The sequence below is a fragment of the Sander lucioperca genome, chromosome 4, assembly GCF_008315115.2.
Source record: "Sander lucioperca isolate FBNREF2018 chromosome 4, SLUC_FBN_1.2, whole genome shotgun sequence".
Taxonomy (NCBI): Eukaryota; Metazoa; Chordata; class Actinopteri; order Perciformes; family Percidae; genus Sander; species Sander lucioperca.
In genome coordinates, this window is record NC_050176.1 from 12,629,580 (window position 1) to 12,641,900 (window position 12,321).

The 12,321-nt window shown below is 38.3% G+C and overlaps 1 protein-coding gene across 1 annotated transcript; it reads right to left on the reverse strand.

The window, feature by feature from the left end:
• Window positions 1-1,364: 1,364 nt before the first annotated feature.
• Window positions 1,365-11,273, reverse strand: LOC116042571 (uromodulin). Its single transcript, XM_036000805.1, has 14 exons — window positions 10,658-11,273; window positions 8,840-8,958; window positions 8,665-8,756; window positions 6,900-7,679; window positions 6,307-6,741; window positions 5,697-6,011; window positions 4,532-4,966; window positions 3,944-4,258; window positions 3,552-3,760; window positions 3,274-3,425; window positions 2,385-2,627; window positions 2,123-2,282; window positions 1,952-2,027; window positions 1,365-1,849 (listed from the first exon to the last, which is right to left on the reverse strand). Exons 3-14 carry the CDS (start codon window positions 8,738-8,740, stop codon window positions 1,830-1,832), a joined length of 3,216 nt encoding a protein of 1,071 aa, XP_035856698.1. The 5' UTR covers window positions 8,741-8,756; window positions 8,840-8,958; window positions 10,658-11,273; the 3' UTR covers window positions 1,365-1,829.
• Window positions 11,274-12,321: the final 1,048 nt, after the last annotated feature.

Below are 12,321 nucleotides of genomic sequence, written 5' to 3' on the forward strand. Positions count from 1 at the left end.
GATTTATTTATTTAGTTAATAATTGTTTTCAGTAACAGCGCATATTAATTAACATTTCTGTAAATATGCCAGAATTAGTCAGGAGGCTAGTTCTTGTCTGAAGTTGCTTTTAAGCTTGAAATTACTGCAAGCAAAGAGTTTTTCAGGTAATGGATTGGTAGATGCTACCAGTCTTGTAAAGGCCGTGTCACAGATTTCACGTAAGAGCAGATTTACTCAGTGTATATTAAAATCCCTGTGGATTTATGTGTTGTGATGTGGAAATCACCAGAAACCTCTGCTTGCAAGAAAAATCTGTTTAACACTGATGCTGCCAAATCATGGAGGAATCACTCTTAATATCTGGCAGTAGAGACCCTTCATGATGACACCAATTTATGGGAAATGGTGCCGAATCAGCAATTCCATAGAAATAACTAAATTTATAAAAGCAGGAGGCCACATTTCTGGAAGTAATTTACAAGCAAAGAAAAAAACATATATACAATATATATATATACATATATATATATATATATATATATATATATATACATATATATGTATGTATATGTATATATGTACGTATGTACAGTGTATATATGTATATATATATATATATATATATATATATATATATATATATATATATATATATGTACGTATGTACAGTGTATATATGTATATGTATATATATATATATATATATATATATATATATATATATATAGATAATATAAGACAACATTTCAACCTAATCCAGTTTATACAATACATTTAAATAAATTAATAAAAGCAGGAGGCCACATTTCTGGAAGTAATTTACAAGCAAAGAAAAAAACTGTAATTTTATATATATATATATATATATATATATATATATATATATATATATATATATATATATATATATACATATATATGTATGTATATGTATATATGTACGTATGTACAGTGTATATGTATATGTATATATATATATATATATATATATATATATATATATATATATATATAAATATATATATATATATAGACAACATTTCAACCTAATCCAGTTTATACAATACATTTTCTTGCAAAAGGTTTCTTCTGTGCTTATTGCGTATGAAATCTGCATCTGACATATCAAGTAGTAACGGACATAGCCCAAAATGAGCACCCAAGCTTTTGCTTAGTTATTACGAGACCTCATGTCAAAAGTTGTTGAGACATTTCACACTAATGCACAAGTGTTAATCCACCTCATGGTGGCGCCAGAGGAAGATTCAGGGGATCACCAAAGTCATTATAATTGATCTTCCAGCCACTGTAGCTGTGCCAAATATAATGTCAATGCATCAAATAATTGTGAACCTTCAAATAATTGAGAACCTTCAGTCCGATAATGTGCCATGGTTGCCATTTTAAAATTTTATTTGTGAACTACTGCATATTCCATTATCAAGGTACAGAGTTTAGTTTTTAAAAACAAGGTTATTTTATCCCACATACACATATCAGTTGCACAGTTTACACCATAATATGAGCAATTTGTCATTGGATCTAAACAATAATCAATGCATTTAAAAATAGGCTTAGTCATTTAAATGAAATACAGTCACATCAGGGCTGTAGTGGTAATTCACACAGAGAAGAAGAAAATTATTGGTACCTTCACTTTCATTATAACCTTATTAATAACCCAACCATAACAAAGTTATTAGAATTGAAAAATAGAATTAATAATACAATGCATTATACCATGTAACACCAGTTTTTAATTATCTTATGTCTTATGAACAAAATATATCTTAAAAACAAAATAATATCACAATATGGAATATGTTTGTATTATTACTGTTACCAGCTCACTCAGGTGACTTGTCCCCTGAAGATAAATAAGAAAGAGAGAAAAAACACGGTTATTAATTCATTATAGTTCATTATGTTCAGACATCAGCCCTGAGACCAAATTGTAACTCATACTCACACATGATTGGTCCAATGCTGAGGGTACTCAGACGATCAGAGTTGGAAACAGAGCGATAGGTCCTACTTGTGCAAGGCTACGTGGTAGGAGAGGGTGGAAAAAATACACTCAAACCCCAGTGTTTATTAATTATAGATTGAAGCTATTGATAAAGTGAAAGGTGTGACTTACTGGGACACAAGAGGAGCTCCTCCGTTCGCACAGGCTGAGGCTGCAATGAAGGTAAACGTCTCTGTATTCATTGTGGAGCAGGAAGAACAGGGCAGAGAAACGAGCCCGGAGGGATGAGCCGCTCTCAATCACTGACACCTGTTGGCGGTCAGTGGGACACCTGGGAGAGAGGATGGAGCAATGTCACCATACATAAACTTTTTTTTCCCATTTCCATTATACTGCACACACCGTTGTGCTGAGGCTCAAGAGGGATACTAACTTGTTCTGGATGAGAGGGTGTTGCATGGAATCATCAGGGTTTGATGAGTGAGTGGCGTAGCAGTCCTCAAGAACAACTGCAAAGCTTGGATCTCTCTCCTCCGCAGAGACACCTACGTACAACGGTGAGCCTACTGGCAGGGTGACCCGGCCTGCTGGATAAGTCTCGGTGTAGTTGGAGTTGCGGAACAGAGACATGGAGGCTCTGGCTTTGGCACCCGAGCCTGAAATGCCACCTGCCAGCCTGTCAAGAAAAATATGTTTTTTGTTATGGCAAGTCTTTTTTCCAAGTTTTTTTTCTTCTGTTTAGTATATCTTGTTATTGGTATATTCCTTCCTGTAGTCCATTCATGTACAAACAATATGCGGCAACATACACATGTTTTTTTCAATATATATCAGCTAGAAAGTATAACCATCACTCAGGCTTTTTCAAGTACATCCTTGCTGAGATGCAGCTTCTGGTGTTCCCGTGGTGCAATATCAATCAATCAATAACTTACTAAGTACAGAACAAACTGAAGTTAGACATACAGTAGACATTCTTCTTCTGGGGTTAAGTTTTACCTGCTATTTGTTTCAGAACTATCTGTGTGTGGTGATGATGTATGCTTATACTAAATGAATGGCTAAAACCAACACATAGACAAGACCAATTTTCACTAGTTTTATCTTTATTTATAATTTAACTTTACAATAATTAAAAAAAAAAAAAAAAATATATATATATATATATATATATATATATATATATATATATATATATATATATATATATATATATATATATATACTATACTATAAAATACTATAATCACAACATTCAATCATTATACACCTAGGAACTTCATTATTTTACAACTGTTCACATTCAATAAAAGTCTACTTACCCCAGAAATGGTCTGATAGCCACATTCAGGCTGGTGTCTGTGTCCAGGGGATACACGCAGGAGAAGGGAAGACTTACAGGAATGATGAAGGATGTGTTGTTCATTGGGTAGATAAATAAAATATTGGAGTAAACGGCATGTGTGCTGTTGGTCTGAAAGACAGAGGATGGTTAAATGATTAGTCAGTTAAATGTTTATGGCATAAGAGGATGTGCTATGTGGTAGAAGCAGCAGGACCAAGTTGTTAGAGAAATTGTCAGAAAACAGTAAGTCTTTACCCTCAGTGTGTTTCCACAGGCACCTGCTGTGGCTTCCACTTCATACCACACTACACCATCTTGCACTCTGACCCAGGAGCAGTTGTAGGATGCCAGGTTGCCAGAGAATGGATTCAAACCAGAGGATGTAAGGCGAGCCAAATCCAGCCCCACTTGGAGTTTATCACGGTCACAAATAAGATGAGAAGGCTGTAGTGGAGGGTGCTGAACTGAAGAAAAAGATATATATATATATATATATAAGGTCGCCAAATAAAAGTGTGAGAGAAAGGAGATAAGATGATAAATACTACCAGATGAGATCAACATTAGAACCTTCAATAACCTTCCCCTCAGTATGTCATTTTAACTGTATTATTAAAAAAACAATCTCAATATAAAAAGAAACCTACCTTCACAAACAACACTGGCATCTTCAAAGTGACCACAGTTGTGGACCCCAAACCCTTGATGTCTGCAGTCTGTTATTGATGATTCATTTCCAGAACAGCTGACATCGTCCAACCAGATGGGTCCACTGCCCTGTCCAAAAGCTGCATTTGTTAGTGCTGAACGAGCTGTGCCACAGCCCAGCTGTCTACACACCACGTTGGCATCCCTCAGGTCCCAGCTATCGTCACACACTGTCCCCCACTGTCCATCATGGTAGACTTCCACTCTGCCAGAGCACCGGTTGTCAGAGTTGACCAGCCTCACTGGTGAACCAGCTAACAGAAAAATATAGACACAGAGGAAAGATGGACTTCATAAGGACGATGATATCTTTGCAAAACTACATACAACAGCTTTCTGTTTAAAAAAGACAATATTTGAAGGGTAAAGAGCCTGAAGACAATATAGAGTAGTGTAAAGCACATATTTCATATTTCTGTAACAGGTGGTCACTAAAACCCTCTCATCCGCTAAGTGTTACCCCATAGACAGCATGTAACACAGTGAGACTTCATTGCCTTTAGCTCTACACATTTGTACATTTTTACCTTCACAGACCACACCAGCATCCTCATTGTGATTACAGTTGTGAGATCCAACCCCTCTGTGGCTGCACTCGCTGAGCTTTGATTCGCTGCCTGTGCATGTGACATCATCCAACCAGATGGGCCCGCTGCCCTGTCCGAAGCGTGGACCTTGTGGTGCTGACAGAGCCCTGCCACAGCCCAGCTGTCTACACACCACCTGAGCATCAACCAGCTCCCAGAAATCGTCACAAACCGTCCCCCACTGTCCACGGAGGAAGATCTCTACTCTGCCAGAGCAGGAGCTGTTTCCTCCATTGGCCAGACGGACCTGCCCCTCAACTGCTGTGCTGTTGCCTGCTGTTGTTGTGCCTGCTGTTTCCACCTGATCTGTGGTGAAGTTCTGAGGTGGTGGACGAGGTGTGGTTGGTAAAACTGTGCTGTTGAGTTCTGGTTGAAGTGAAAGAAAAGTCTCTGTGAACTCTTAAGACAACTACAGCCTTTACTGCCATCAGTATTAACGAGGGAAAGCCCAATTATCTCCATAACCAGTAGACGATTTGAGGGGATATGCCATCCCCCTTGTTAGCAAAATGACCCAAATGCCCCTTGTTTACCTGTCACCCCCCTCTCAATCTCCTAGTAGCAGAGAAATTTCAGGGGTAGAGGGGTTGTTTAGTTGAATGGGTTAGTTTAGGCTTCCTGACGCATTGATCGTTTATCTGACTGAGGATTGTGCAAATTAGAATCTATGGCCCCGACCATGGCTCTAAAATATCAGTAGCCTAACTGTGCTGTGTATTGATAAATCTATGGCACTGCCCGTGGTGCTGAAGTAGCAGACAGATTTGTAATCGTGACTTTTTTTTCTGAGTCCAACCCTAGTCTTGGATCTATAATATTCTCTAAATTATATAGCTAGCAGCGGGTAAATAAAACAAACCAGGTCTGCCCCCTATTGAATATAAACAAAACATCTACTGGATATACAGATCATGTTTTCGTTGTGCACAAAACTTCATTTATGTTTGTAACACAAACTTATCTTTTATTTTACCATTGACTTATCATCTACAAAACAATATTTATTGTATGTGGCAAATATTGAAACTTATTGATAAGACCATTTCTCTAGTTAAATGTGAGCAAGAAGAAATGGAGTGTACTTTAAATATGGGTAAACATTTACCTGCACAGATGATGCTGGCATCTTCAAAGTGACCACAGTTGTGGACCCCAAACCCTTGATGTCTGCAGTCTGTTATTGATAATTCATTTCCAGAACAGCTGACATCGTCCAACCAGATGGGTCCACTGCCCTGTCCAAAAGCTGCATTTGTTAGTGCTGAACGAGCTGTGCCACAGCCCAGCTGTCTACACACCACGTTGGCATCCCTCAGGTCCCAGCTATCGTCACACACTGTCCCCCACTGTCCACCATGGTAGACTTCCACTCTGCCAGAGCACCGGTTGTCAGAGTTGACCAGCCTCACTGGTGAACCAGCTAACAGAAAAATATGCAACATAATATTTTTGATATGAGACACAGAGGAAAGATGGACTTCATAAGGACGATGATATCTTTGCAAAACTACATACAACAGCTTTCTGTTTAAAAAAGACAATCTTTGAAGGGTAAAGAGCCTGAAGACAATATAGAGTAGTGTAAAGCACATATTTCATATTTCTGTAACAGGTGGTCACTAAAACCCTCTCATCCGCTAAGTGTTACCCCATAGACAGCATGTAACACAGTGAGACTTCATTGCCTTTAGCTGTACACATTTGTACATTTTTACCTTCACAGACCACACCAGCATCCTCATTGTGATTACAGTTGTGAGATCCAACCCCTCTGTGGCTGCACTCGCTGAGCTTTGATTCATTGCCTGTGCATGTGACATCATCCAACCAGATGGGCCCGCTGCCCTGTCCGAAGCGTGGACCTTGTGGTGCTGACAGAGCCCTGCCACAGCCCAGCTGTCTACACACCACCTGAGCATCAACCAGCTCCCAGAAATCGTCACAAACTGTCCCCCACTGTCCACGGAGGAAGATCTCTACTCTGCCAGAGCAGGAGCTGTTTCCTCCATTGGCCAGACGGACCTGCCCCTCAACTGCTGTGCTGTTGCCTGCTGTTGTTGTGCCTGCTGTTTCCACCTGATCTGTGGTGAAGTTCTGAGGTGGTGGATGAGGTGTAGTTGGTAAAACTGTCGGGCTGGTTCTGTTCACCTCTTTTTGCAAAAAAAAAAAAAAAGTGAGATGATTTTGTTCATAAATTGTACATGTAATTTAACAACAAGACAATACAGTGTCTAGACTAGTCTAAAACACTTAGATGGATTAGATGAGAATATTGAATTTGTTGTTACAGTGAGAAATGGAACAATACCTGCGCAGTATGCAAGGTTGCATGTGGATGGCCTCACAAGTTTGTAGACATAGTAGTTTCCATAGCAGAGCTTGACATGGATGGTGTTTGAGGTAAAATAGCAGCAGCTGCCTCTCCAGGCATTACACACAGTGCGAATTACAATTTCATCTGACTGTGTGGGATTAGGTTCGGTTATCCACATACTAGCATGGGTTCCACATTTGTTTTCACCCACACACTTCTCTGGAATATGAGCACTGGTTTGCCCCAGAAACATGCGATACCAGCCGTTCCAGTTGATATCTCGGTCACAGTGTAGGATCTGATTTGATGTGTTGTTTGTTGCACGCCAGTCATCATTCAGTACTGTATAGTGCTCGCAGGGATCAGCACAGCGCTCAGTCCCATTTTTACTGATGCAGTCCATACCTAAAGGACAAACTGTATGTCCACAGCCGAAATAGACAGATTGGAAAGAGGGGCCTGATTTGGTCCTGGAGGAAGGCTCCAGGCATTCGAAGGAGCCTTGGGTGTTTTGACAAACCTGAGGTGCCATGCAGGGTGGGTCTGGGAGGGAGCACTCGTCAGTGTCCACACAGCCGCTGTTTGGTGACCAGTGATAACCTCGGCTACAGCAAGAGGAGTCACTGCAGAGTTTTGTATTGTAACAGCTGAGACCATCGCCTACAAAGCCATCTTTACAGACACAAGAGTGGGTGGTGAAAGAGTCGCCTCTTTCTCGTGACTCCAGGCAGGTTGCTTCATCATGACACGAATCACAGCTGGAGACATATGTCACTGTGGAAAGTACAAAGATTGTTTGATACATGCTGTTGCTTATGTTTTAGTAGCTTTTCCTTTTGAAAAGGTAAAAATAAAAATAGTACATGCAAGAATATATTGTGTTAAGGCATTCTATGATTACAATTACAAAGAAAACATACACAGTTTATGATATATTTATATTATATTTATATATTCCCAAGGGCATAATAAAAATCACCACTGAATGTGAGGTTTCAAGTTGTCTCTTAAAACTGCACCAGTCTCATGGTGGATTATTGTTACAAAGGCGTGTTGAGAGGCAAAGCATCGTTCAGACTCACAGAATTTATTTATTATAATAATTTATTTATTTAAATTCTAGTCTGAATCAGGAAGTTTTCAAATCAATATCTAAAAACGATAGAATTATGTGCTATTAATAATATAGGAAAATAAGTGTGAAATTATGTGCAAGACATCTAGAATTTTTCATTTTATGTAATGGTGCTGTCATAAAAAATGGCATCTTAATATCTAAGTAAATGTAAGAATGATATCTCTTCAATTAATCACCAGAATAGGAACATGCAATGTTGATAGTGCCAAATAAAATGTTTTATCTTAAATGTTATCAAGGATCAATATTGGGGTACTATTTACTTAGAATCTTTTAATTGAAGCTCACATATATGTGACACAAAAAGGAGAAAATATCCACAACAAAAATCTATTTCAATTATGGTTGTTGGTTTTCTTTTTCAAAAGGGAAAGTACAATTACACAGTAAATATGTGTCCTAATAAAACGACATTGTTTCCCGCCAATACCTTGAAGACATGTGTTATACTCTGTTGAATGCCCACCCCAAGTTTTACCCTAAGATCTGGGGGTCTTTTATTGAACATATTAGGAGAGAGAGGTGTCAACCTGGGAACTAATTGTATTAGACTGTATTGTGCTGTACTGTATTTAAAAATAACATGTGTACCCCAAGATGACAAGATGTAAGACTGTTTACCTGAAATGCCTTCTGTAAAAATCTGCAAAATTAGGAGCAACAACAAACCCCCGGGCACCCCCATTACGGACCACATCCACGGCACAAACTTGCTGGAAAAGACAAAAAGAGATGTCTCAAAACCATATTTTCAATGGAGGCTGCCATGCACTACTTTGTCAGTATGTGTACTTACATTAGAAAGACTGTGCAGGAATCCAGAAGTTGGTGAAAAAGTTGAAAGTGAAAATCTCCCAGCAAATGAGAGAATTTATAGGTCGGTTTGTGTGTTCAAAGGACCGTACAAAGCAATGATTGGTGAAACACATAAAAGGGTCAGTGTCAGCACTGAGTCATGTGACATCAAAAGAGTTACTTATTAATCAAAATAAGACAAAATTAAGATAAAATCCAACAGGCACACAAAGTCTTGCATCAACTACATTTTATGGTACCATAATCAATATCAGGTCAGTGGAAAAACATAATGGAGACCTCTTGGTCTTTATAAGTTTGTACATTCTAACATTATTGTATCCTGGCTAGCCCATTTATAACCACCTTTTGTCAATAGCAGTGATCAAAATATCAGAGAGTACATCAAGTACGGGGTGGCAGTAGCTCAGTCAGTTGGATTGGGAAGCGGAGGGTCGCTGGATAAAGTCCCCATACGTACCAAAGTATGGTGGTGGACTGGTAGCTGGAGAGGTGCCAGTTCACCTCCTGGGCACTGCCAAGGTGCTCTTGAGCAATGCACCGAACCCCCAACTGCTTGGGGCGCCTTTCCATGGGCAGCCCCCTCACTCTGACATCTCTCCATTAGGCATGTATAGGTACTGAGCATGTGTGTGTAATTCAGACCTGTGTGTAATGTGTGTAATAACAACAGAGTGAAAAACATTGTAATTTCCCCTTGCAGGATTAATAAAGTATAACAAAAAAAAAAAAAGTTCATTCCTGACCTTGTAAAAAGTATTTTGACCAAATAATCTTGACTCACGGTCTACTTACTTGGTCTACTTACTTTTAGACCAAGTGGACAATGACTTAAACTTATTTTTTCAAATAAAACGCCAAGTAGAAGTATGGACATGCAGCTATAAATAAATTCCCTTGATGTAACATCAGGTGAATCTTGTTGTCATGCATGAATTGAACTGAAATGAATTGCACATCTCAAGTCATTATTACTGTATAGCAAGTCTGTGTTCCCATCCCATCTCATGTTTGTGCATTATGTATTTCACTGGCTTTGATAATTCTTTTTTTTATCAAACAGGTTTCTTTGCACCGCACAGAAAACAACCAGAGTACAATAGAATGGATGTCTCAATTTGATTTATTATGTTTTATTACACTAGTGTGTCACTTCTTATCATTATTTACTGGAATCATTGTGGCCCTTCCCTTTATTCTTGTCTAATATATTTCTAAACTCACTTCCTCTTAGTGTTTTATAACTCCAAGGTACAATTTTGACCCAGTGCTTTGTTCTATAACAAAACAAGAGTGCTGATAATATTTGACATATTACACTTTATGCCAGTAAGTATCTGTGCACTAGAAGTATGCTACAAATCAATCAAACACCTCCTTGAAAGGTTGGGCATCATTCAAAAAGAAAGCTTTACTAATACAGCTTTCAGTCACACAGGTAGAAACATTGCTAAGAAAGCATATTAGGTTTGTGAACTTCTCAGAATGTATTTGAGTATCAGCTATTAGTAGAGTATTAGCTCAAACACTTCACTGATCAAATCAAATAATCTCTTGACCAGGGTCCTCGCTGTCTCTCCTCTCTGTAGATATCATGTACCACTCCAGTCTTCCTCACAAAGGATTTACCAGCAGAGGTCTTAAAGCCCCTGAAAACTTGGTTGTAAAGTTTTAATATTTCTTGATAACGTAAATAATATTTAATCATTTATAATACTAAATGAGTAACATTGAAAGATCAAGTTCTAAAAAACAAATGCCCATATTATTTATTAGGAGTTTATGTCTTAAAACTCATCTCAAGCTAATCTGCTTCATCAGGATTGGGTGTGGTGATTTGATCAGACTTTTACTGACATTTCTGACAAAATAAGCAAACAAGAACAAACAAAGAAAACAAGACTAAGAGTCAGCCATGCCAGCAGCTCTGTGAGGCTGTGCGTAGGCAAAGCTATGCATAGAGCAACTGTAAGTATTGGACTAAATTAACATTTTGACTGTGATGATGGTTCAAGAGTAAAAGTCAGGGGGATCATCAAAGTGATTACAATTCATCCTGAGGGAGACGTGAATGTGTGTACCCCTTATCATGGTCCTCTGTAACAAAAATGTCAACCTCATGGTGGAGAAGGAGAAGTCAAGGTATCATGATTGACAGTGTGATACATCGTATGGGCCCCATAAATACATGCACTAAATTTTACACCAATCCATCCAATGGATGTTGAGACTGAGTTGTTAGTTTGGTCCAAAAAAAAAATCAGTCCAAGATGTCAGGTAGAAAACTGTTCTAATTGTTCCATGTACAAGTACAGTAAGCTGCAATGGGAGTTATTATTTATTTATTTATTTCTACTCTACATCATTTTGAGAAAAGAAAAGGTGTGATAGGCTGATTTTCCCAGAATGCTCTCTGAGTCAGTACATTATGTCTCTCTCTCTCTCTCTCTCTCTCTCTCTCTCTCTCTCTCTCTTTTTCTGGAAATATTTTCAATATGCAATGCAAAACAACCTGCTGCTCATGAATCACTCGTCAGTGAAACACCTCTGTTGCTGTGTACAGGCCACACACACACACGCACACGCACAGACACACACACGCACACGCACACACACACACACACACACACACACACACACACACACACACACTTTGAGTACTCTATGGTGATTATGGCAGTGGCTATAAAAAGTATTCACACCCCATGGGAGAGATCATGTTTCATTGTTTCACAACACTGAAACAAAGATTATATACATATACAACTTAATGTCAGCATGTTTATTTTTATTTGATTTATTTATTTAGTTAATAATTGTTTTCAGTAACAGCGCATATTAATTAACATTTCTGTAAATATGCCAGAATTAGCCAGGATGCTAGTTCTTGTCTGAAGTTGCTTTTAAGCTTGAAATTGCTGCAAGCAAAGAGTTTTTCAGGTAATGGATTGGTAGATGCTACCAGTCTTGTAAAGGCCGTGTCACAGATTTCACGTAAGAGCAGATTTACTCAGTGTATATTAAAATCCCTGTGGATTTATGTGTTGTGATGTGGAAATCACCAGAAACCTCTGCTTGCAAGAAAAATCTGTTTAACACTGATGCTGCCAAATCATGGAGGAATCACTCTTAATATCTGGCAGTAGAGACCCTTCATGATGACACCAATTTATGGGAAATGGTGCCGAATCAGCAATTCCATAGCTGACTTCACTAAAACACAGACAGATAAACAAACAAACAAACAAAAAGATATGCATACATATGAAAATGTAAACCTTTATTCAGTAAAATCCTCCTATATATGTGGTGATTTGGGTTAATAATGTAATTCAATCTGTACCATTGTGATGAATCAATGAAAACCATTTTGCCACTTCCGTGGCAACATTTCCTACAGTTTTTGCCGATTGCTTACACACTGAAATCAAAAGTATTACACAATTATCAAAACCTTACACT

Coding starts and splice junctions, on each gene's coding strand:
- LOC116042571 (XM_036000805.1), bottom strand. CDS start 8,740: ATGTGGTCCGTAATGGGGGTGCCCGGGGGTTTGTTGTTGCTCCTAATT. Junction 4,967..5,696: donor TGCCAGCATCATCTGTGCAG/GTAAATGTTTAC, acceptor CTTTTCTTTCAC/TTCAACCAGAACTCAACAGC. Junction 2,628..3,273: donor GCTATCAGACCATTTCTGGG/GTAAGTAGACTT, acceptor TTTTCTTGACAG/GCTGGCAGGTGGCATTTCAG.